The 25508-nt window shown below is 36.5% G+C and overlaps 4 protein-coding genes across 5 annotated transcripts; 2 read left to right on the forward strand and 2 right to left on the reverse strand.

Annotated features, from left to right (window-relative positions):
• Positions 1 to 1529: 1529 nt before the first annotated feature.
• On the reverse strand, positions 1530 to 3001 carry LOC137962202 (protein DMR6-LIKE OXYGENASE 1-like). The gene is made up of 4 exons (XM_068808940.1): positions 2830 to 3001; positions 2451 to 2676; positions 1932 to 2253; positions 1530 to 1790 (listed from the first exon to the last, which is right to left on the reverse strand). The coding sequence occupies exons 1-4, from the start codon at positions 2999 to 3001 to the stop codon at positions 1530 to 1532; spliced, it is 981 nt and encodes a 326-aa protein (XP_068665041.1).
• Positions 3002 to 13735: 10734 nt separating this feature from the next.
• Positions 13736 to 14671, forward strand: LOC137963805 (uncharacterized). Its single transcript, XM_068811007.1, has one exon. The coding sequence runs from the start codon at positions 14222 to 14224 to the stop codon at positions 14432 to 14434; it is 213 nt and encodes a 70-aa protein (XP_068667108.1). The 5' UTR covers positions 13736 to 14221; the 3' UTR covers positions 14435 to 14671.
• Positions 14672 to 16810: 2139 nt separating this feature from the next.
• Positions 16811 to 17081, reverse strand: LOC137961980 (uncharacterized). Its single transcript, XM_068808656.1, has one exon. The coding sequence runs from the start codon at positions 17062 to 17064 to the stop codon at positions 16858 to 16860; it is 207 nt and encodes a 68-aa protein (XP_068664757.1). The 5' UTR covers positions 17065 to 17081; the 3' UTR covers positions 16811 to 16857.
• A 2263-nt stretch (positions 17082 to 19344) lies between these two features.
• Positions 19345 to 22891, forward strand: LOC137963916 (uncharacterized). Of its 2 annotated transcripts, XM_068811148.1 has the most exons (4): positions 19345 to 19459; positions 20278 to 20936; positions 21998 to 22088; positions 22443 to 22518. In XM_068811148.1, the coding sequence occupies exons 2-3, from the start codon at positions 20289 to 20291 to the stop codon at positions 22082 to 22084; spliced, it is 735 nt and encodes a 244-aa protein (XP_068667249.1). In that variant the 5' UTR covers positions 19345 to 19459; positions 20278 to 20288; the 3' UTR covers positions 22085 to 22088; positions 22443 to 22518. The 2 variants fall into 2 exon arrangements, with proteins under 2 accessions (XP_068667249.1, XP_068667248.1); XM_068811147.1 differs by lacking the exon at positions 21998 to 22088 and having other exon boundaries at positions 20278 to 21027; positions 22443 to 22891.
• Positions 22892 to 25508: the final 2617 nt, after the last annotated feature.

A 25508-nucleotide genomic window follows, 5' to 3' on the forward strand; every position in this document is an offset into this window, starting at 1 on the left:
ACCAGACAGCTTCAAAAGGCCGCCGATTCGACATGTACACGTAAGCGTTAACGAACGCCACGAAATTTGGAATTTGTGAGGCCGGGGACCCCTCCACTTTCCCGGGAAGGAACCTTCAACGTTTATCACAGGACCCTCTCTATACGTGCTCTCTCTCATTGACCTTGGTGAGGGTCTACCAGTAAAATAGAAGGAAAATGAGGGGAAAGTAGAATTTGTTCATTTTACCCGTAAGCATCATTTTTTTGGGGAATTAACATAAACGCGAAGCTACACTATTTCAAAGAAATAATGATAAAAATACCCAAAATCTTTTAATACTCTGTTATATCAATATTTTATTTTATTTTATTTACAAATTAATAGTTCCCTAATCTTTATCCTCAAAATATAAAAAAAATAGTTCTAATTCACCAAGCCCTTTTTCTGTAAATATTGTTTTGGACTATAAATATTTTTAAAATTATAAAAAAACATAAAATTTATATATGGATGCTTCTAATACCTCTAAAACCTAGTGTTTAACCAAATATCAGTATAGATAGCTTGAATCTCTAAATTGTCAAAAACTCAATCTTAGTGGATGACCTTAATGTCTAATTTAACGAGGATCTTCCAATTGAGAACCGATTAGTCGACTTTGATGGTGAGAGTAAAAGAGGTAATGAACCATACCTTGGGTCTCCCATTATGTTCGATATTGAAAATGTCATAGAAGAAGTAGCAAAATACAAGTGGGACGATGATGAGGTAATGACATGGATATTTGAGTATGAACAATCATAGAGGTCACCCTAGTTACAGTTTGGAAATGATCTTTAGGCATCTCAATGAACTTTTTTTTTAAGTCCTTCTAGATGAATCAATTAGACAAAATTGCTCACACCAGACCACTGTTAGTCTAGATTCGGCATATGTAGTCGTATGTGTAGATAGAAGCTCCATACACTAATCAAAACAGTAATAGTCTAAAACAAACTTCATTCAATTTTAAAAGCAAAAAAAAAAAAACGACCTAACTTTAGGGCATAAAAAAAATACTATTCACTTTTTAAGGGTAACTCAAATACAAATCACCTATTAGGTGAATAATAAATAGACTTGACATGAGTTACATGTTGGACACAACCCCATACTTTTTAGGTAGTGGGTTTAAACATTGTTCTAAAGTGATAAAAACACAAGATTATAAACTGAAAAGATACTAGAAGAAAACAACTTTAACTGAAAAGAGGCAACTATGCAACACTCATACTTCCATGTGCTTGTTTGACAAAGAGTGGGGGAGGTTGGGCTTCCTCCTTTCACCCATGCAACACTAACACAACCTACCATGTGATTCCTTGCTTGTTTAAAAAAGAATCTAAGTTGAGAATAATTTGTACTTGCTCAAAAGGGTGAGAGTAACTTCGTAGGAGGTTGGAGTAATTAACCAATTGCTAGGTTGATGTTCTAGTTGGCCATTTTTTTATCAGTTTGTCCATCGTCAAACTTATTTCATAGCCAGTAGTTTACAACAAACACAGACTTTACATCTCGTTTTTGCCTGAAATTTTAAAGCGCGCTAAAGTGTTTGTAACGAGCCTCTGAGAGTAGAAGTGATCAAGGAACTCCTGGTAAGTGAAGGGCATGTATAGAGATCCACAAGGGTTGGCTGCTGCCAAGGGATCCGCTGGTTTGATCAGAGCATCAAGGGATGGGCCATAGAAGGATGGGATTGAAATTCTCCGCGTCTTCGAATTTGTTACTGCCCTGTGCACCAGGCTCTTGTATTCACCGTTGCTTATCACCTGCAGAACAAAATCTTTTGAATGAAATCAATAATCAACTTAAATGTGAACCTTAAATGGCTGCAGCTCCATTGATTTTCTGTAAATTTAGGCATCAAGCTCTGACACTATGAGCACGGGGCCAGACTGAGATCCTTTTACCTGCAATTGATCTCCAATGTTAACGAAGAAAGCTCCATGAAGTGCCGGCACATCTAACCATGAACCGTCTTTCATGATCTGCAGCCCGGATACTTCATCGTGCTGCACGACGGTGAGGCAGTTGGGGTCCGTATGTGCTCCAAGAGCAAGTGTGAGGTCAGGATTTGGACATGGGGGGTAGTAGTTGATCTGCAATGTCTGGTTTTGCTTCCCCAATGCATTGGCAATGTAGTCTTTCTCCAAGCCAAGGCTTTCAGAGATGGCCTCCAACAGCTTCAGTGTCAGTGTTCTCATGGCAGTTGCATATTCAGCTGTGATTTCCCTATTTATGCAATTGGAGACTTAGAAGTTCAGATAGTTTGCAGCAGAAAACGGATCCACTGATCCTCAAAATGGAGTGATTCCATTGTGAGACCTGAACAAGAACAGTTCTCACTCACAAGGCCAACACTGATTGAGGTCCAGCCGTCCAAGGATTTCTAACTTCACAGAGTTATCGTTGTTAGAGACACAAGTTACCTGTAAAACTCAGGCTTGGTTGGCCAGGAGTCGATGTAGTCTTCCAAGGGGTGGCAGGGATGGCGCAAGTAATCTCTCCAATGCAGTGTTTCCTCTTTGCCAACATTGAAACTGGTGGAAACTCTGGTTCTCCTGTTGTAGTCATTAGAGTACAAATGGGCTCTATCTTCCATTGGCATTTCGAAGAACTCTTCTGCCACCCTCATCATCTTCTCCATTAGGCCATCTGGTACTCCATGATTAGTCACCTACACTACTGTAACTATGAGAGAGAGAGAGAGAGAGAGAGAGAGAGAGAGAGAGAGGGAGAATACCTCAAAATACCCCTCATGCTTGCATGCCAGTCTGAGCTTCTCTATGGCTTGAACTCTGGAGGGACCTTCGAGTTCTTCAATGTCTATCTTTGTCACATGGGTAAGGGTGGGAACACCAAGAAGCGATTTCCTCTCTTCATCAGAAATTAGATACTTGAGATGGATTGAAACTTTTTTCCTGCTGCTTGATAGCAATTCCTCGATTCCTTCCCCAGATTTCAGTGCTTCGACAGTCATTGTTGTTCTACAGAAAGAAAGCTGCAAATTTCAGCAAATTCAAGACATCTCAACCAACCGCATATGGCTCTGTATAAGAAGGTCACAATTTAAAATTCTCGAAAAGAAAACAGCCATAGATTATTAGTTCAAAGGGCAGCAGGAGACATACCTTTTGTCTAACAAGGTAAGAAGGTGAGAATTTAAAATTTTTGAAAAGAAAACAGCAATATATTATTACATCAAAGAGCAGCAGGAGAGATACCTTTTGTCTAACAAGGTAAGAAGGTGAGAATTTAAAAATCTTGGAAAGAAAACAGCAATAGATTATTAGATCAAAGGGCATTAGGAGAGATACCTTTTGTCTAACAAGGTAAGAAGGTGAGAATTTAAAATTCTTGAAAAGAAAACAGCAATAGATTATTAGATCCAAGGGCATCAGGAGAGATACCTTTTGTCTAACAAGGTAAGAAGATGAGAATTTAAAATTCTTGAATAGAAAACAGTAATAGATTATTAGTTCAAAGAGCGACAGGAGAGATACCTTTGGTCTAACAAGGAAGTCTAGTGTAAAATCTGTTCTCTTCCTCATTTCACCGAAAAAGAGAAGGAACAAGAAAAGTGCAATAGAACAAGAAAGGTTAGCATGCATAAAGTTAAATAATGGAGTAAATGGCTGTTATGCGGGGTTTCCTAAGACGCATTTCAACCCCAGATGGAAACAAGGTCCCTCATTCATCATGATCCCATCGGAATGGATAAACCAGACTCCATGTCAGCAATTTCTGTCTCATCTCAAGGATTAAGTATTTAAATATTTACATGACTCTCACAACAAGAAGCCTCATAGAACCAGAATTAATATGGTGACGTTTTATGACAGTCTCATTGGAAGAAAGTCTCATAGAAGGATCTCAGTTAAAAGGAGTTTTAGTTATCTTAGTCGTCTTTCTATGTTTAATTGTTTAATTGTTATGAAACTTGTCTTTAAGAGTTAAGACTTTGGGTGTAACTAAGACATAGGTAGTTTAATTGTAATATGATTCTAATTGTTTCCATAGGTAGAGCTGGAGCGGACAGAATCGGAGAGAACACATCGTCCGGTGAAGGGATGTGGAAGAGCAACAGCACTAGTTGCAGCTAGGGCAGACAAAATCAAAGAGAATGCATCGTCAGGTGAAGAGATGTGGAAGAGCAGCGGCACTTGTAGTGGCTGGGGCAGACGGAATCGGAGAGAACACATTGTCCAGAGAAGAGAAGTGGAAGAGCAATAGCACTGGTAGCGATTGGGAAGAGTAACGGCATTGGTAGTGGCTGAGAAGAGCAGCAGAATTGGTTGCAGCTGAGAAGAGCAGTGGCATTGGTAGTGGTTGGGAAGAGCAACGACAGTGGGAGCAGTTGGGAAGACCAATGGCATAGGTAATAGTTGAAAAGAGCAACGACATTGGTAGCGGCTGAGAAGAGCAGCGGTATTGGGAGCGGTTGGGAAGAGTGGTGGCATTGGTAGTGGCTGGGGCAGACATAATCGGAGAGAACACATCTTCCGGGTGGTTCAACTTGGAAGGGTGTGGCAGATAGTGAGTTACGTGTGAAAAGGCAGTGGAAACAAAGAAAAAAAAATTGGGAGGACAACAGATGCAGAGGAATCAATTTGCTCTGATACCATATTAGATGTTGAACTGAACCACATTAGAGGATGAATTGAACTACTCCTTTACAATCGAGTAAGGGTGGTATTTATACAATTTAGAATAGAGAAGATAAACTTTACATGGTAGATAAATACAACATGGGACAAATCTAATGGGATCTTATACGATAACTGAAGACATCCCTTATCATCAAGTCAATGAATTATTTCTCCATTTTAGAAATTCAACATGATACGAGTAAGATCTTTAAATTAACACAACATCAATTTACATAAACAATGTTCTCTCTCCCAATCAGGTTTTAGTTTATTTATTTTACTTTTTCTATTATTTAGTTTTTTAGAATAATTATTCTTCGTAATGTCTAATCCTTGTTCTAAGTCCTCATTACAGTTTTAGAATCCTGGTAGTCGGATATCCTTTTAGAATCCTACTACTTGGATATTCTTTTATGAGACTAGGATATTCTTATGTGAGTGAATTTTTTTTCTTCTAGATGTCGTGCATGAGTCTCATAAATGAATTCTAGAAAAAGTGGATATTTTTTCCTTATTCATAGCCAAAATTCGTGTTTCGATATGGCTTCCTATTTCAAGTTTTGCAACCGAAAGGACCAGAATCAAAAGGAGCAGAAAGGAGAATGTGGAAGAGTTGGAATTTCTTGAGTTCAGAAACAAAGAAAACAAGTTTTAGCAAGAGCAACCAGTGCCTCAACATCACCACCAACATCAATTACTTCCCTAACTCCGTCGTCAAATGATAAATTCCACACAGCACCAGCACCTTCCTGTCTAGCACCTTTATGCTAGAGCAAGTAAGTTCTTACTAATGCTTCAAGAGCACCAGCCTTTTGGCCGACAACAGCACTATTATTGTTACTATCTCCATGAGCAACAAAATTGGCAAAGGCACGAGGAGCTAAATTGGCAAAGGCACGAGCAGCCTCAAAGCTTGGAGATTACTTCTGAGTTATCACTTCCATTATTTTCTCTACTAGAGAAATTTGCAGTTGATTCCAGATTACTTTTGAAGTCTACTGAACCCGGAATTTTCCTTGCTGCTCAAGAACCAATTGCTATTTTGTTTAGGGCTTTTTAACAAATTACCCATTTTTAAAAACTTATTTTGACAAATGACGTCACATTGAACTTATTTTGAAAAATACTCAACTTTGACCGGTCCACTATACATGAGTACAGTCAAAGGTATAAGCTTTGACTGATAACATGTCACCACATCATCAGCACTGCGTAAGTAGATAGACACATTGACTGCCACGTCATTAAATGACAAAAAATTGTATAATTTTTTGTTTTTAAAAATCAAATTTATGAATACACTTTTTATTACCTTATATTTAAAATAATAAATTATAAAAATATATATAATAAATAATTAAAAAAGTTAACTCTTACAAATTTAACACCGTTTATTATCGAATAAAATATTTATTAATTAAAAATATATGAAAATTCTGTATTGGAGTTTAAAAATAAAATTTATCGTTGCACTTTTTATTACTTTATATTTAAAAATAAATAAATAAATAAGTATACTTCTTAATGAAAAATCTTACTAACATATTATTGATTTAAAATATTTATAAATTTAAATTATTTATAAATAAAAAAAATCTTACTCTTACCCATTTATTATCGATTTAAAATATGTATATTTTTTAAATAATTTATTATTTTATAAATAAGGTGATAAAAAGTCTAACAACACCTTTTATTATTCTATAGCGGATGACTAGTCCTAACAAATGCAAAAACACACCTAAGTCCAAATTCACCGAACACCCATGGTAGAGCCCCATATGACTTCGCAGTCACTATGACCCATACCTCATCAGTGATGGGGGTCGGGTTTCGTTGGGTAATGGACGCCCCTGCAAGCGACTCAACCTAGTTTGAACTCGACACAACCCAACCTACTCTTAATCAGACTCTCCACCCATCCCTAGGGATACATGGAAACTTAATAAAACATAGACAAAAAAAATACTATGTGGTGGTTATTTATAACACCCGAATCTCCTCACCACATGGCAAAATCATTCCATAGCACTTCAAAATTATTCAACAAAATTCTACAACATTTAAAAATTAATCAAACTCATTCTATAGCAGATGACTAGTCTTAACAATGCAAAAACACACCTAAGTCTAAATTCACCGAACACCCCTAGTAGAGCCCCATATGACTTCGCAGTCACTACGAATCGTACCTCGTCAGTGATGGGGGTCGGGTTTCGTTGGCTAATGGATGCCCCTGCAGGCGACTTAGCCTAGTTTGAACTGGACACAACCCACCCTCCATTACCCAACCTACTCTTAATCAGACTCTCTACCCATCCCTAGGGACAGATGGAAACTCAATAAAACATAGACAAAAAAAAAATACCATGTGGTGGTTATTTATAACACCCGAATCTCCTCACCAGATGGCAAAATCATTACATAGCACTTCAAAATTATTCAACAACATTCTACAACATTTAAAAATAATCGAACTAATTCTATAGCAGATGATTAGTCCTAACAATGTAAAAACACAACTAAGTCCAAATTCACCGAACACCCCTAGTAGAGCCCCATATGACTTCACATTCACTACAAACTGTACCTCGTCAGTGATGGGGGTCGAGTTTCGTTGGCTAATTGACGCCCCTGCAGGCGATTCAACCTAGTTTGAACTGGACACAACCCACCCTCCATTACCCAACCTACTCTTAATCAGACTCTCTACCCGTCCCTAGGGACACATGGAAACTCAATAAAACATAGAAAAAAATACCATGTGGTGGTTATTTATAACACTCGAATCTCCTCACCACATAGCAAAATCATTCCATAGCACTTCAAAATTATTCAACGACATTCTACAACATTTAAAAATTAATCAAACTAATTCTATAGCAGATGACTAGTCCTAACAATGCAAAAACACACCTAAATCTAAATTCACCAAACACCCCTAGTAGAGCCTCATATGACTTAACAGTCACTACGAACCGTACCTCATCAGTGATGGGGGACGGGTTTCGTTGGCTAATGGATACCCCTACAGGCGACTCAGCCTAGTTTAAACTAGACACAACCCACCCTCTATTACCCAACCTACTCTTAATCAGACTCTCTACCCATCCCTAGGGACAAATGGAAACTCAATAAAACGTACACAAAAAAAAATACCATGTGGTGGTTATTTATAACACCCGAATCTCCTGACCACATGGCAAAATCATTACATAACACTTCAAAATTATTCATCAATATTTTACAACATTTAAAAATTAATCGAACTAATTCTATAGCAGATGACTAGTCCTAACAATGCAAAAACACACCCAAGTCCAAATTCATCGAACACCCTTGGTAGAGCCCCATATGACTTCGCTGTCACTACGAACCGTACCTCGTCAGTGATGGGGGTCGGGTTTCATTGGCTAATGGATGCCCATGCAAGTAACTTAACCTAGTTTGAACTGGACTCAACCCACTCTCCATTATCCAACCTACTCTTAATCAAACTTTGTACCCGTCCTAGTAACTAGGGCAAACACAAGAAAACATAAACAAAACAAAAAAACTCATGTGGTAGATATTTATAACACCCAAATCTCCTCACCACATGGCATGATCATTCCATGATACTTCAAATTTATTTAACAACAACTAGCAACTAAAAATCCAGCAAATCTTATCTCAATAGAGTAAACTGCAACTTCATAAATCAGAAAATTAAACTAAAATTAAACTAGCAACTTCAGAAAATACAACATTCAGTGGCATAGGAATCCAAAAACTAAAATATAGAAAATTAAAAAAAATGGAGAGGGAAATTCAATCAAGTTTCAATTAAACTTTACAATAATTTTAATTTATCTACAATTGACAGAAATTTCATTAACATAAAATCAGAAATTAAACAATAAATCACAAAAAAAAATCAATATAGTAATTAAACACCTAAATTCAAATCAACTATATAATAAACACAGTAATTAGATTCAATTAACAAAAGCCCTAAAAAATCATCCTGCTAAATCGGCTTCTGAAATTCAAATTCGGGTTTGGAGGGTAAGTAGGGCTCCGGTTTTGAGAGAAGTGGCGGCGACAGAGTGAAATAAAAGGGTATTAAGAGAGGGGGCGTTGAGAGGAATTTATAGGGTTCGGTTTTGAGAGAGGGGGTGGCAAGGAGATGAAATGATAGGCTTCGGTTTTTAGAAAGGAGCGGCGAGAGGATGAACAGAAGGGAATGGAGAAGAAGAGTGAGAGATGTGGCTGAGACGAAGTCTGGGTTGAGAGGAAGAAAGGGTGGTTGAGAGGGGGGCATCGAGGGCGATGGCGAGGGCGAGGCCGAGCGGCGGCAGCAGGGGAGCAGTGGGGAGCGGCGGCAGCAGGCACAGCGAGAGGGCAACAGGAGAGGGGGCGAGAAAAATCGAGCGGGGAGAGCGAACGAAAAAAATAAGAAGCGACGTGGCGCGAGATGACGCGGCATCTTACCGGGCAAATAACGTGTCGGAACGGTGATGTGGCAGTCGATGTGTCAGTCTATTCATGCTGATGGCTGGCGACACGTATTCAGATCAAAGTTAGGTAATTTTCAAAATAAATTGAAAGTGACGTCATTTATCGAAATAAATTTTTAAAAATAAGTAATTTGGTAAAAAATCCTTTTGTTTATTTCTGGGAAAGTCCTATCGGTAATTCTTCAAGACAGATTGGTTTCAAGTTTTGCAACTCGGCTCTGAGATTCAACCCAGAAATTTCCTTGCTGCTCAAGAACCAGTTGCTATTTTTGGTTGTTTCTGGGAAAGTCTCGTATCAGTAACTCTTCAAGTTGGATTGGTTTTAAGTTTTACAACTCGGCACTGAGATTCAAAAGAAGGGATGATATTGTGTCGTTGAAGATGCCTGAACGTTGCCTCGTTGCCTCGTTGCCTCGTTGCCTGAATTCAGGTTGAGGAAGATGAGACGTGTTTTCTTGTTCTGCTAACATCGTCCCAGCCTTGGCCCAACTGTTCAAATCCAGATCAGCCGCTACCAGCGAGTTCATTACGTTTTGTTTTGCCATGCACACCTCTGTATTTCAGAGACCAGAATGATTCAAGCTCTTTTTACATACAAGAAAAGACCACAATGTTGTGGTCTCATTAGGAGACAGACCAGAGAGAGAGAGTTATGGCATACAATCCAAAGATGGTATGTTGCTCCTATTTCAATTAACTCCTTATTATTGTAATTTGTCAAGCACATTGCATAGCTTAACTTGTGCACAATGTGCCCATCTTCTTTGTATGCTTCAAAACATCCATACTTAGGGGTAACATCGAGCCGAGTCTAGCCCGAACCTGCCTATGTTTGAGCCGAACTTGATTTAAATATTTCGAACCGAACCTTATCTCGAGCCTAAAATTGTTATCGAGCTCGAGCTTCTACATATATTTAAAACTTTACAAAAAATATATAAAAAATAAATTATATATAAAATTATGCATATATTTTACATAAAATTGGGTATGACCTCAACATAAAATTGTGCATAACCTATATATATAATACATGTATAAGATTGGGCATGACCTCTACTTAAAATTAAGCATAATCTATGTATATAATACTTATATAAAATTCGGCATGACCTCTACTTAAAATTGGGCATAATCTATATACATAATACCTGCATAAACACTCCATAAAATTATCTATACATTCGATAAACACTCCATGAAATTGTTTATACACTCCTTACACTCCATAAAATAGTCTAAACACTCCATACACTACGTAATATTATGAATAAACTCCATACAATAATCAAACACAACAAAATTAAATGAAATATCACTATCAATTTACTATCACCCAAATCAAAACTATAAATCATTTAAATAAAATCCTATTACTATTAGAGACTTACTAGAAAATTAAAATAAATATTTTAAATTTTTCTTAGCAAAGTTAAATGGACCTCTTATTACCTTTTCTAAGGAAATAAATAAAAATTAATAATTAATCTATTATTTATTATACTTATCGATAAATTTTTAATCAAATAAAATGTCAAATACAAAATTGCTCTGAAAATTGCCTCATGCTAAAAGGATTATATCATCAACTGTTAAATACTTATTAAAATTTTTCTCTACGATTTTCTAGCCCATCTTGGCAAGAAAATCTTACTTAGAAAATTATATGATTTTTTAACAAGAATTTATAATTAGAAAAATATTTTCAAAAAACTTGAGGCACTAATTGTCCCTATATTTCTACTAAAAATGTCTTTTCAACATTTATTGAAAAAAACCACTAATAATCTCTAGAACGTATTTCTACTAAAATATATTTTCAATTTCTTCAAGAGCCATGAAGAAGGGGCAAAGAGTTTTTTTTTCCTTGTTTATGATCTCACACATAGAGGTGGCTTCAAATAAATTATATGTATAATTATGCATACATTTAAAAAAAATAATGATAGGGGAAGTTCAGGATTGAATTTCAATAATGGATTAAAATGCACCAATATTAATCGTTTTTTACTCCAATTGTTGTCTAGCTTGTAATCTGGCCATAAATTTACTATGGCCTCCTTAGTGCCCTAGATGAAAATTTATATTCTAGGAAAAACTAGAAATATTTTTCCTATGATACATATTCCCAAAAAAAACCTTTAAATAAAATCCTATTACTATTTGTTACTTATTAGAAAATTACAATAAATATTTTAAATTTTTCTTAGGAAAGTTAAATGGACCTTTTATTGCCTCTTCCAGGGAAATAAATAAAATTAATAATCAATCTAATATATTATTATACTTATTGATAAAATTTTAATCAAATAAAATGTCAAAAACAAAATTGCAATGAAAATTGCTTCATGCTAAAAGTATTACAGCACCAACTGTTAAATACTTATTCAAAAATTTTCTATACAGTTTTCTACCCCATCTTGGTAGGAAAATCTTACTTAGAAAATTATATGATTTTTAATAAAAAATTTTAATTAGAAAAATATTTTAGAAAAAACATGAGACATTAGTAGTTCATAGAAACTTATTTCTATAAAATGTATTTTTAATTTTTTTCAAGAGCTATGAGGAAGGAGAATTTAAGGAAAAAGTTTTTTTTTTTTTTTTACTTTATGATCTCGCACGTACGATTTCATCTTCGCATGGGGGGGAGGGGGGAGATTATTTCTCCCCTAAACTTACTGGTTTAGGTTTTCCGCCGAGAGCCTAGACGACGCAGAGGGAAGGGGGAGGACATGTCGTCAGGGATGATGGCGACAGAAGCGGCGGTGATGGAAGTGGCGACAACGGAAACAGAGGCGACGGTGAAGAGAGGAAGAAATCGAACAGACGGCCACAGAGGCAGCCGACGAGCAGTTGTCGACGGTGGTAGAGGCGGCGACAACAACCGAAGGGATGGGCTCGGCGGTGACGAGGGGAGGAAAACTTTTTCCCCCCCTCGCTCTCGCTTCCCCGCTCCTGACCCAATACCGATCCTGACTCACTTCGAGCCGGCTCGCGAGCCAACGAATAGAACCTGGCTTCGGTCGAGCTCGGCTCGTTAAGATAAACAAACCGATTTCAGAGCTCGAGCTTGATTGATAACTACTTGAACCGAATCGAAACCGAGCCGAACTCAAGCCAGCTCAGTTCGAAGCCACCCCTACATACTCATGTGGCCATCATTTGCTTGAATGAGTTTGTACTTCAAAAAATTGTCTTTCTATGCCAAAAACTATCCACAACTTGGTCATTATTGGGAACAAATATGAGAGTAACTTACTTATTCTCTACTTTCGACCGGATAAAGTGACAATTAATTTTTATATGTTTGATTCACTCGTGAAAAAATAGGTTTCACTGCTATTGCTAAAGCACTCTTATTGTCGCAAAAGATCTTACTTGCTCCATATGTATCACTGTGGTATAAATTTTTTTGAACCCACATCACTTCAAAAATTGTGGAAGCTAATGCTTGATATTTTGCTTTAGTATTCAATCGCATGCCAATTTTCCATTTGTGGCTCTTCTATGATATCGAATTTAGCCCAAAAAATACACAAAAACTAGAAAATTGATAAATGTGTATTTGGAATCCCAGTCGAGTCTGAATCAAAATATGCAGTCATTGAAATTTCAAAAGAGAAATTTAATTCATTGATTGATTATAAACTAAGTACGTTGGTACTCTATTTGTAAGAGAAGAAACACATAGAATCGAAGTAAACTTAAACTACCCGTGTCCTAGTTAGACCTAGATATAATTCTTAAATATAAGTTCTCAAACAATTAAATAACTAATACAGAAATAGAGGCACATGGTGGAATTGAAAGACCTCTTATAACAGACTTCTTCTCATGAGACTCCTATAAGACTCCACCATATTAATTTTTGAGTATGAGACTCTTTTATCATGAGAGTAACATAAAAATCCTCCATATTTACTTCTTCAATAATCTCCCTCAATTAAAAAATTTAGTCTTTAATCTTCAATTTTCAAGAATTGAAGGCACAACATTGATTTTTGTCTCTTGGACAGGGTTCCTGAGTTATTAGAATTCTAATTCCAATGTAATTTCAAACACATTAACCATCCCTAATGAGTAACCTCCTTCCAAGAATTACACAGATTAAAGGGAAAAGACCTAAGCAACTGCACCTACTGTCTGCACTTCACTCGGTCTTTCGATGGCTACGACCAGGTGGTCAAGTGGTTGGCCTATCTGCCACTTCTGGCTACTATCAGGTGCTCAACTGCTTTCGACGTAAGGGTGAGAATGAGACCAGTTGGTCTGGACAACAGATTCCTCAACAATTCTTGCCTTCCCTTCTAATTCTTGTCTCCACTGATTCAGAATCCTATCGAAAAGTACTAACTTCTAACTCCAATTTGGAACTTTCTAACGTTATCGTGCTTTCCTTGAAAAGAAGCAAGATGATGCTCGGAGATGCCCAATGTGGAGCTTCATCTTTTACGGGTTTCCAAGTCAGACCTCTTGTATATCAGCTCACATATTTCAGATTTTTTTTGTCTTTTGATCAACTTTTACGAACAGTTTTGTTGAACCAGTGGTCGAATTGATGGAGATATGCGGTACATCCCCTCAGAGGTTGCTCTGAAGATACTCTCGGAGAAGACAACGTTAGTCTCTAGTCTGTACAGTAAGGTTCTACCAACCGGAATTTGGGATCCAATTTTGCACTTTGTGATTCTGTGAAATCCAGTCTTACAGTCAGCAGATTGCAGACACTTGGTTGACAAGTTAAGTACCTGAGTGGTGTTATGGAGAAAAACCTTTTTTACTCGGTCTCTTGTCTGTGATGCAGAAAAGACAGAAGGAAAGATGAGGGAAGGCAGTGTGTGAATCCTAGTGGTGACTTGATTCCCTAAACTTCCCTTTCCACAGCGTTATCTGTCCTCGAGTTCTTTGAACTTTCAACCCTCTGGCCTCTTTAAAACCCACTTCTCGTTCCACTCCACACCAGAACTCGCTTGCATTCTTCTTCCCTTCACTCAATTCTCATTAGTCATTTCTGGGGTCAATCGGCACAGACAGAAAGGGCAGGAAAGAATGTCGGACTGGGGTCCTGTCTTCATTGCCGTCATCCTCTTCATCCTCCTCTCCCCCGGTTTGCTCTTTCAACTCCCGGGTCGCAACAGATTCGTCGAGTTCGGTAACTTCCAGACCAGCGGCATTTCCATCGTTGTTCACGCTGTGATCTACTTCGCTTTCATTGCCATCCTTTTGCTTGCTATTGGACTTCACATGTACATCGGCTCCTGATGTAATACCATTCTTGTTTTAGGTTTCTCTTTTTTGTTGGATTCTTTTTTGCAAATAATTGTCAGCTTTTGCTGTCTCTGGTTGCAATCTTTTGCTTCCAATCTTTAGGGATCCATGCGGTTCTTCGGTGTATCTTTCAATTGTTATGTAACTTATGTTTGATTCAGTAAGGCGTCAATGAAATCTGGTCCAATGTACTTTTAGTTTCAAAAAATGATTGATTTTGCTCTGCTGGTATTTGCCCCAAGTTGCTTCCATGCGTGAGTTTCTGAGGTATCGAAGGCTTGAATCTCTGGGTGTGTTCCCAAGTGAAGCGGGGACTGAATTTTTTATTGAATTCTGGATATACTCGAACTGTGTCCTTTGAATGGGAAAATTGTTCGAATCAACTGCGCCCTGCTTCACTTTACAAGGAACAGATAAATGCTTTACACTGGTAGATCTTAACAAGGACTATACTTGAGCAAAATTTAGTACAACATGGTTCTTCCATGGCCTTGATATGATTGATCTTCATGAATTTCTGATGTCTAGCAAATGCAACACGGGAAATCTAGTTTGCATACTAATTTGCTTAGTTAGATTGTGAAGAAAACGGAACAAGAAACTTTATGAAGAAAGTCTTTCTGTAACTGGTTGTACCTGATAAAATTGTGGTTTCTTGTATTTTATAAGTTGAGGTTTCATCTAGAATTTGTGATTTTGTGCACCATTAATTGTTTCAGTCATTTGTTGGCGGCTCCAGTCTATGTATCAAAGTAGTGGCAGGTCTGTGTATGGTCAATAAGCATGGATTTTTATGGGATATGTGACGATCTTGCTTACAATCAACTTGGCTAATTCAAATGAATTTGATGACTACTCATTTGTTCCTAAAATGTATGCTTACCATATTATATAGTTAAAATGTGGTCTAAAATTATGGTGAATTGAAATGAAATGAAGCTGGCAGTAGAAAGTGATTATAGTTTCTATAGCACATAGTAATTCTTAGATGTTTTCGGTCCCTAAAAAAGATAAAGAACAGGGTAGGAAAGAAATAATAGCTAAAAGCTAGAACTTCTTATCCAGTGACACAGCCTGAAGTTTTCATTTGTTTGATTTTTATTTATTTATTTGGGGTGTGGGTTGGAATTCAACACCTAGAGCTCCTTACCTATTGGTGTTTTGATCTCCTCTAATGCATTCCTTTCTTAAGTGTGTGTGTGTGTGTCAGCCTGAAGTTCTTCAATTATTCTGCTTCTGATGTTTAGCTGGTTAGAGTTTATTTGACATCTTTGCTTGTTAAACTCATTATCATATTTGTAAGATACTTTAGCTATTCAAATCACCACAGGATGCAAATAAAAGAGTTGTCGAAAAAAAATAGTGTTCCTCTCAGCGGGTTGTACATGAAAATCTGGCTTCACTGGCAGAGAAAGAAGTTATCATTATCAGAATGATTAACATTGTCCAATTGCTGATGACATGTTGGTTTGCTCTGATTGCTACTCTGCCACTTTGTAAAAGTCACAACCCGCAATCATCGAGAGCTGCATATCAGGTTAAGATATCTTTTATATCTCTGTGCCTAACAATTTTTATCAGTATTCAGGTCAAGTAGTATTCATTTCACTCCGAGATCTTAACATTTATTTTATTAGTTGACCTCTAGTTCCTTTTAGTTAGCATGAAAGGGACGACATGTGTTTGCTGGAATCACACACTAGCTGGCTGGTTTCTACTGTTGTGCATGCAATATAGACATTCTTCTACAGGCTGGAGCAGATTGCTTCTATTAAAAGAATGAGGAGGAATTTGGGTTGCTTCTCTACTATTAGTTTCAACCTTGTATGAGACACATCCTTAAATACAAGGCACTCCATTTTTGCTCATGCTAATTGATCGTTCTTTGTCAAGAAACCTTTTGGATCCTTCAAAAATTTCTGGACACATTTGTATTCCTGTGTTAAGAATGAAGAGAGAAGAACCTGAAAAGCTTGATACATTGAACTCTGGTATGCTGGGCATGGTGGATTGGATCTTTCTTATTGACATCATATTTAGTATGATTTGTAAGGTGTAATAGGATCTGCACCAGTTAGTTATTGTAGAATTTAGGAATTGAGAATAATATTTGGTATTTATAGATTTATAACAGTGACTGTAGAGATTACAACTCTTCAAAGTTTGAGTTACGTCTATTTGGTACTTGTATTTTGATCCTTATCCTTAACTCTATCAGTTATAAGATGGTGGGATGCTAATTCTGCCCCAATATACAATGCAAACTGTCTCCTCAGCTCATGGATGCATTGTCTGTAACCCAAGAGGAACAAGAGAAATCCCTTTTGAAACTACTTTTTATTGCATTTAGCAGAAGAAGATGAAGCCAAAACTAACCCATTTAGGGAAAATGTTCCAGTGATCTTGAGCAAGTATTTCTAAGCATAGACATGAACATGTAAAATAACTTGAAACAACATAAGCAGCATTCCAAAGATGACAGCATGCACCATAATGGAGATTACACTGGTCTTCATATTCATGAAATCAACAGGCTTGTGCTTTCCTGGCAACTGAAAAACCAGCCCTGGAGTCAGCAGTCCAAAGAGAGCCAGAGACACAAGCGAGGGCGCCCAATCTCTCATTCTGCAACAGCAAGAGCTTTTCTCCAGCTAGGGGAGACAATGGCATGAATTGGAAACGATGAGAGGTTTGGAGAAAACGATTTGAAGGATAATCAGAAGATGCCATGAAAGTTAGTGGCCTGAGATGCCTAATGATGGCATCTCCCCTTTCCTGGATGAGGAATCCTAGAAAGCTGAAGCACCCACTATCTTGTGTTTTATTATGTTTGGGGCTGGATAAGCTGATTTAACAATTCCTCTTGTCTGATTGGAAAATCTAACACGCAGAACGCAGGACTTGGTGGCCTCCGGGACAAACATCATTCATGGATAGTCAAATGGAGTGGGTAGCTTCGTCTTTGAGCTTCTGTATGCGTGGTTATTCAACGGCAGAATTTCCTTCTGCTCCTTTTGCAGTTGTCCTTTATACTTTCAATCCTGAGACTAACTAGTGCCGTTCATTTACTTTGTTTCAATGAGTCGGTTAAATGAGTCTAACCGACGAACCTGTTTATGTTTGAGTTGGGTTTGATTTATATACTTTGAACTTGAACTCGAGCCGAGCCCAACCTCGAGTCTAAAAGTGGAATCGAATTTGAGCCCAATAATTTTAATCGAGTTCAAGTTCGAGCTCCAACCTATATTTAAAATTATGCATAAAATATATGTCAAATAAATTGTATATAAAATTATGTATAAATTTTACTTAAAATTGGGCATGACCTCTTCATAGAATTGGATACACTTTCAAAGAGATTCTCCCAAAACAGAAGTCTTTCTTTGGTTGTCTCAAAAATTTTGAAATAATTTATGACTTAATAAATAAATAAATAATAATTTATTTAATAATTGTACATTTTTTTATATTAATTACTTGATTGATATTAAATTATTAAGTACTGGCTTAATTATCAAACAACATCAAAAGAATTAAAATATGTATTAAACAACTAACACTAATAAATATCACAAATTTAATAAAAAATATTATTTATTTATTAATCAAATAATGCTTAAGTTTAATTCATAGAAGATAAAGAAAAAAACAACTTAACCAATGATGAAGAAGGAACAGTTAGGGCAAATTGAGTGAATGGAAGCAAGATCCAATGGAATCACGACCAGGTAACTATTATCCAACACAAAAACAACTGAAGAGAGGAAGAAGAGTAGAAATAGTTCTCGAAGGGGAGAAGAAGAGAGTAGCAACAGAGGAGGTGGGAAATCGTCGGAAATGACACAGAAATGGCATGGAAATGGTGCAAAAATTGTCAAAAATGGGACAAGTACAATAAATGGCAGGAAATTAGGGTTTGGGGGCAAAGGGGTGAGAGGCGACAAATTTGGCATTCACCTTACCTCCTTTGGTCCTGATTGGAGAGGTTTCGGCGTTCACCTTTCCTCCTTTAGTTTTGAGTCCCGAATCCCAAGCCAATTCCCATACTAATGGCTAAAAATCATTATATGTTGAGTTTGAGTAAATGAGTCGGTTCGCACACTAAACTGAGCCTCATTTGAGTTCAGTTCGTTTACTTAAACGAGTTGGAAACCAATCTCGAATTTGATTCAAGATCGAATTATTTTGAACAAAACCCAGTTGAACTCGAGCTACTCGCAAACTAGCTCAGTTCGATGCCACCCCTATTTGGGTTAGTCTATAGCTGAGTTTTATAAATGAGACAAATCAGTTGATTGATCTGGTTTGACCCAGTGTATAGATTGTTGGAACCAATGTCATTTGTTGTATAAATATTAAAATCCAAAATATCCTACGCATACAGTGGGTGAGATATCTCCATATGACATTGTAAAATGTTACTTTTTTTAGAGAGAGTAATGTTTTGAATTTCATAAATAAATTTAATTTTATATAATACAAAAAAGAAAATATTTTAAGAATTTTAACTTTACATATAAATTCCTTATTTGCTTTTAGTTCACCGATCCTCTTTGATAAATTCTCATAGAGTTTTATATAAAATAATTTTAAAATAATTTTTCTAAGTTTTTGAAAGATTAATTTATAAAATTATTTGTATAATTTCGAGTACAATTAATCATTTTTAGGGTTTATTGATTTATCTCAAATTACAATTTTACCCTTAGGTCATTCTGACCTAAATGTCACAAAGATATATAAAAAAAATTAAAATAATTTTTATAAAAACATTTGATAGAGTAATTTATAAAACTATTTGTAGGAATAAAAATATTTATATTAGGTTTATAGATTTATCTCAAATTAGGCTCAATTCTCATTCTAGACGTGACTTCACTTCACAATCAGGAGCGCCGAATCTTTTCTCGTTTGCAGAGACTGAGGCACTGCTGGTTTGTTTTTAATGAGCAAGAATGCTTCTCCTTTTAGCGTACTCCATAATCTCTTACTGCGTAGGGTTTTACCGCGTTCTTTGAGGTAATAATTTTTTTTTCTTATGGGTTTATCTGTTATGGATCATGCTTTAGCCTGAACTTGTTATTCTTCTGTTCTCTACACCAGTTCTCTGTTATCTTTTATCGATAGGAATGCCACCGCTCTCGAAGATGCTAGTTTGTTCAGTCTTTCGTAAATGCTAAATGCATATGAATTTTTAAAATTTGTATTATTTTATTGCAATTTTCTCCGGGAACCATGTTATATTATGAGTTATATGATAATCAACTCTGTTCTTCTTTTTGCCCTTTCGACACAGCCTAGTTTTTCCATGGCAGTTATCATCACCCCACACTATTTTCAGACTCTTTTTTGGTAAAATGTTCTATAGAAGCCCGGTAAAAATGTTGCATTTTATTTTTATTTTATTTTATGCACCAGTGGTTAGAAATAAAGCCACTGATGCAACCATGACAAAGTCTCTCTCAGATTTCTCTTTTTTTCTTACTTTTCTTTGGATTTAGAATAGAGAGACGCATATACACTCCTAATCCCAATGAGACTTGTCACTGAGACCTCACACCAGATTCTCCCCAGTGTGGTCATTCAGCTTTTTGAGTTATTGAAGTTCATACTTATGCTGTTTAATACGTTTCTGTGGCTTCAAATCTTGCATTTGTTATGCAAGTGACCTCACACCAGATACTCCCCAATGTGGTAGTCGGCTTTTTGTATTACCGATCAATTCATACTCATACTGTTTAAAACTGTTCCGTGGCTTCAAATCTTGCAATAGTTAATCATGTGTTCTTCATCCACGTAGTTTGACATTTTTGTCTCCTTATTTTCACCAATCACAGAAGTAGCAACGATGGGTCAAGCACCAACAATTTTACCAGCCAAACATTACCGCCCAGACTCAAAGCCTTCTCAAGTATTCTCTGACATTGACAAAAAAGTTTATAGTTTGATACAAAGCAAAGGAAACCAAGGAATCTCGATAGTTGATGTGAGATGTGAAACAGGAATTGATTACACTCTTGTTAAAAAGTCCATTGCGTCTCTTGCAAAAAAGAAGAAGCTGATAAAACCAGTAGAAAGCATTCAGGGTAAATCACGAAAGATCTATGTGGCAGTAGAATTTGAACCGTCAACAGAAGTTACTGGTGGGGCTTGGTACACAGATGGGAAGCTTGACACAGATTTTATAAGTATTTTGAAGACCCAGTGTTTGAATCATATTAAGAAACTTAAGATTGCAACTATTGAAATGGTGTCGGATTCAATCCGTAAATCAGGTGTCTTTAAGGTTGTATGCAGCTCTACACAGATCGATGAGATGATTCAGATATTACTCCTGGATGGTTGGGTTGAACCGGTGACAAGCAGTGGAATGGGAGACTTTTCTCCCATTCCACTGGGGAATAAATGTTATCGAGCTGTGGAAAAGAAGGAAACTATGGGAGCTTTGTCTTCATTGCCTTGTGGGACTTGTCCAGTAATTTATGAATGTACACTGGTATCATCTCACCTATTAATTGTGATTATTACAAGAAGTAGCTGGATTTCTAATTGCAAATGGTTATCATCTGTGGAAGTGACTCTTTCTGGTATTTTGGATGATCATTTTCCTTTGAGAACTTTGTTTTGCATGACTGTTTATTTTCTGTTAGATGTGAGGAGTTTGGTAACTGAAGAAAATTACATGCCTGAGAGCATCATCTACTTTATATTCTCTTTTCTAGTTATTTATATCATCAAGTAATTTATCCTAGCAACACAGCACAAGTAACCGCCTCTTACGTGTTAGTGATCTACTTTGCCTGATGGATGGAATTATTATCCTTTATGGAGGAACCACTGGGATTCACATGTGGAATGGTATGCCTACTCGGTTTTGCTCAAACTATTTTTTTTTTTTAAAACAAAAAACTACTTCATCTACTTAGCATGGCTCTACCGGGCCATATGGTGCAATCCCATGCCTGATATGCCCATGCCACTTTTAAGATAGGTATATAGATATACAGAAAGATAAAAAGCAAGGGAGATGGGCAGAGGGGGAGAGAGAGGGAGAGAAGAAGAGAGGTAGTGGTGGTGTGTGTGTGTGTGTGGTTTGGGGGGAGGAGAGGATTTGACGGGTAAGATGTATGTTTATGTTGCATTGTAGAAGTGTCTGTACGACTCCTGGTCGGAAACTATTTCTAGTAGCTCATGTAACTTGAATCAGATTCAAATAGGCATTGAGACCACCTGTGAAAACAGAAATCAGGTTCATTACTTCAAAACAGGCTGTGGAGACCACTTTCTCCACTAATAAGTGGATCACTAAGCCATAAAAAAAAAAGTTACCAAGCAATGCAACTTTTTAAAGCATTTACCAGACAATCATCATTGCATGTCACCAAGTGCCTACAAAACCCTTCTTAAACTACTGTTAAGAGCATAATAACCCAATATTAATTGATGCTTTCCCACTTCAAAATTCCTTTTTCTTACCACAGTACACCCCTACAATTAACATGGATTAGTTTACTTTTCCTGTTATTATGGATGCTTAGACCAGTATTTGAATGACAGATGGTGGTTGTCTATAATCTTACTGTTACATATTGGCAAGCAGTGCAAGTCCATACTTGGCAATGTTCCAAGAGGTGCAAGCCTTGAAACTGTAAGCATCAACTTGTTAGGTCTTGTTAAATGTCTTCATCTCCTCCTAAAATCAAGTGGGTAAGAATATCCTATCCACTATGTTTAAACACCGCATTAATCATGTTGTGAGCTGACATTTGGCTAAAAAGCCACATTAAGATTGCTATTACAATGAGTAACACAGCCCATTTGATGTTAGTGGCTTCCCACTTAGAAAACACACCTACTTCCCCACTTCCAAGCACAGTAAAAGTTTCCATTGGTATATAAACATGTCTACCTAGCTCTTTCCTGTTTGTGTTGCAAAAGCAGCTTTGTCTTGCAACAATGAAGCTGATGAGTTTGATCTTTTTCCTTGTCTCTCTTACAATAGCTGTGGCTACAAGGCAGTCACTTCACGGCGAAATGCACATCCGGAAACTGATGAAATCAGTGGAGAGTAGGCACACGCATGATAACTCTGGAGTTGCAACCACTGGATTTCAACAGCGAGGGCTTGAAAATGTAAACAACAATGGACTTGACACAGATGTGGATCAAGCTAAAGATGCCAAGAGTCCCAGCCTAGTATCAGGTACCGATAGCCACCGGTCAGTTAGCATGAAAACCTGGGATAGAAGTCACCCTTGTCCAGGGAATTAGTGAGTGTATGCAGGAAGTGGCCGCAGGAAGTGGCCATGGTGTAGATTAATCCATGTGTGGAAGTCGTGTTGCTACAGCTAGTAAGCACCTGTTGTGAATCATAATGAGGTTGCTATGTATGCTTTTATGTGATTTACCATTGCTATTGTGTTCTTTACTTCCTCTGTTATAATTTTTAAATCTGTGAAGTTATATAATAATATTAAGTTTTGCATGTATGCGGTTCCTGTGCTGGTTTGTCAAATGTCAAAACAGGGGTACTTCATTAATTTTTAATTCTGTTGTTTCCAATGTGGAGCCGGATACCTTTAGCATATCTTGACTGTTTTTTTATGAATTAAGAAAGAGGCAAGGAATGTTGTTTATCCTCTCTCTCCACTTTTCTGGCAATGATGCAAAGGCTAGCGGTAAAGTGCAAGGTTTCTCTGTTTTTTTTCAAGAGAATTGTCATGCTTGATATAATGGAAAAGACTTGAAAGCTTACCCAATTCCTGGTTAAGCCTATTAAAAGGTTTGATGACACTGGGAGAGGTGAAGGAAACTGTTTGTCATAAAACCTTGTTTATTGGAAGGGTATTTCTAGTAAGAAATCTATAGAAAATAGCAGTTTTTTTCCCCCAAAATTTTCAATTTAAGGGAGACTAGATTGTGGGAAAAAGACATGATAATCTTACCGTTCCTCCGATCTTGTGTCTTTTATCTGGGTTTAAGCTGTTTTCAATCCATAGACTAGTAAGCATGTTGAGAGACCATGTAAATGTAAAAGAGTTCTCCGACAGTGATAGAATAGTCCTACATGGATTAATGAATACAAAAATTTTGAATTTATTAGTTGGGAAACAAATCTCTTAAGTTGGTTCAGTCATTTTGGGATGAGTTTTGTACTTAACTTTATATGGTATCAGAGCAGTTGTTCATACGTGGATCTTCTGTTTAGTATAAAAACAACAAAAAATGGCCTACATGTGAAGGGGAGTGCTCATTTTCGGCTGTATCTTGAACCCAACTTCATACCTACATACTAAAACTTGGCTAAGAGAGTTATAACTCAAACTTGTGCTTTATTAAGATATGACTATGATTGGAATAACTTTGTTTTAAATCACATGAGGATGTGAAGATGATGAATAAATTGCCCATTGTACATAGCATTTTAACCATTGCCCAAGATATTTTAACCATCACTTTACATAGTTTATGGTAGTTTTGTTGGGAGAAAGTTTATTAAACCTTTTTAGTTACTATTCATTGTAAAACCCTTTGTGGCGATGTTGTAGAAAATCCCTGTTTGGGTCTAGGTTAGTGTTTTTAGGGAACCTTATATCACAAAATCCCTTTGTGGGTTTAGGTTGGATAACCTAGTTTGTTGTTGTTTTCTATACGAAGATAGAGTTGTTGTAAATTGGCTATACTTACGAGCCCAATTGAAAGAAATAAAAAAAGGTGTCGAGAATTAGCAAACTAATTTACGCCCTTCTCCCCCCGTTCCCCTCTAAGTTTGTTCTTCACTGGACCTAACAATGGTGACAAGTCATCGAGTTTCATGGTCTTCATAAGGATTTTTTTTTAAAACTAAATATTGGAAATAAATTTAAACGTACATTAAAATAAAACAAAATTTTAAATACTAAAAATCAATTTCAAACAACTAAAAGAAGATGCTAAATATAATATGAAGTGAATTTTAAATTATGTTATGTAAATAAAAAATAAATAAATTATTTACAAATATTATTTTAATTTTTTTAAAATATCAATTAGATAACGAATAAATATTAGAATATTTATAATTATAATAAATAAAAATCCTAGACTAAATAATGAAAAATTAAGAGAAAAATAAGACTTAGAGGGTGAAAAAGTTAAAACCTTAAAGTAAATAATTAATAAAAAATAACTTAATAAAATTCTGAACTAAATGGCTTTTCCGTACATTAAAATAAAATAAAATTTTAAATACTAAAAATCAATTTCAAACAACTAAAAGAAGATGCTAAATATAATATGAAGTGAATTTTAAATTATGTTATGTAAATAAAAAATAAATAAATTATTTACAAATATTATTTTATTTTTTTTAAAATATCAATTAGATAACGAATAAATATTAGAATATTTATAATTATAATAAATAAAAATCCTAGACTAAATAATGAAAAATTAAGAGAAAAATAAGACTTAGAGGGTGAAAAAGTTAAAACCTTAAAGTAAATAATTAATAAAAAATAACTTAATAAAATTCTGAACTAAATGGCTTTTCCGTAATATCCCTCATCCCAGTAGGCATATTCCTGATACGGGCCTTATAAGTTCATCTGCCTCGGAGTTCCAACGAATCAACTTTTTAACTCTTCGCCGTCCTTCCTCCCTCTCCCCTCCGCTTTCCAGCCTGCGAAGAAAAGAAGAAGAAAGAGTAGTCTCGGCTGCCTGAAATCGGATCTATCGAAGCCTTGGTCTCGCTTACGTCTTCAGAAACCAAAAAAATAATCGGATTGCAATGGCAGACTGGGCGCCGGTGGTGATCGGAGTGGTTCTGTTCATTCTACTCCAGCCGGGCCTCATCTTCACCCTCCCTGGGAACCACCACCCCGTCGACCTCGGCAGCTTGAAGACCAACGGCAAAGCCATCACTGTTCACTCCCTCATCTTCTTCGCCATCTTCACCATCCTCATCCTCGCCGTCAAAATCCACATCTACTCTGGTTAGTAGCGGCGGCTTCGCTCTCTAGTTGAATAATTTTTTTTTTTTTAAAAGCGTCGAGTGAAGAAAAGAAGAAAGAAGGATAGGATTGTCATG

This window comes from Aristolochia californica, unplaced genomic scaffold (assembly GCF_029961685.1).
Source record: "Aristolochia californica isolate CCGP_79_NKW_82.1479 unplaced genomic scaffold, dmAriCali1.0.hap1 SCAF_4, whole genome shotgun sequence".
Taxonomy (NCBI): Eukaryota; Viridiplantae; Streptophyta; class Magnoliopsida; order Piperales; family Aristolochiaceae; genus Aristolochia; species Aristolochia californica.

Excerpts from the sequence above, each read along its gene's own strand:
- LOC137962202 (XM_068808940.1), bottom strand. The coding sequence starts at position 3,001 with ATGACTGTCGAAGCACTGAAATCTGGGGAAGGAATCGAGGAATTGCTA. Across the intron at positions 2,677-2,829 it reads AGACATTGAAGAACTCGAAG|ATGGCCTAATGGAGAAGATG; the intron begins GTCCCTCCAGAG and ends ATGGAGTACCAG. Across the intron at positions 1,791-1,931 it reads ACATTGGAGATCAATTGCAG|GTGATAAGCAACGGTGAATA; the intron begins GTAAAAGGATCT and ends TTTGTTCTGCAG.
- LOC137963805 (XM_068811007.1), top strand. The coding sequence starts at position 14,222 with ATGTCGGACTGGGGTCCTGTCTTCATTGCCGTCATCCTCTTCATCCTC.
- LOC137961980 (XM_068808656.1), bottom strand. The coding sequence starts at position 17,064 with ATGAGAGATTGGGCGCCCTCGCTTGTGTCTCTGGCTCTCTTTGGACTG.
- LOC137963916 (XM_068811147.1), top strand. The coding sequence starts at position 20,289 with ATGGGTCAAGCACCAACAATTTTACCAGCCAAACATTACCGCCCAGAC. Across the intron at positions 21,028-22,442 it reads TGTGGAAGTGACTCTTTCTG|CTGTGGCTACAAGGCAGTCA; the intron begins GTATTTTGGATG and ends CTCTTACAATAG.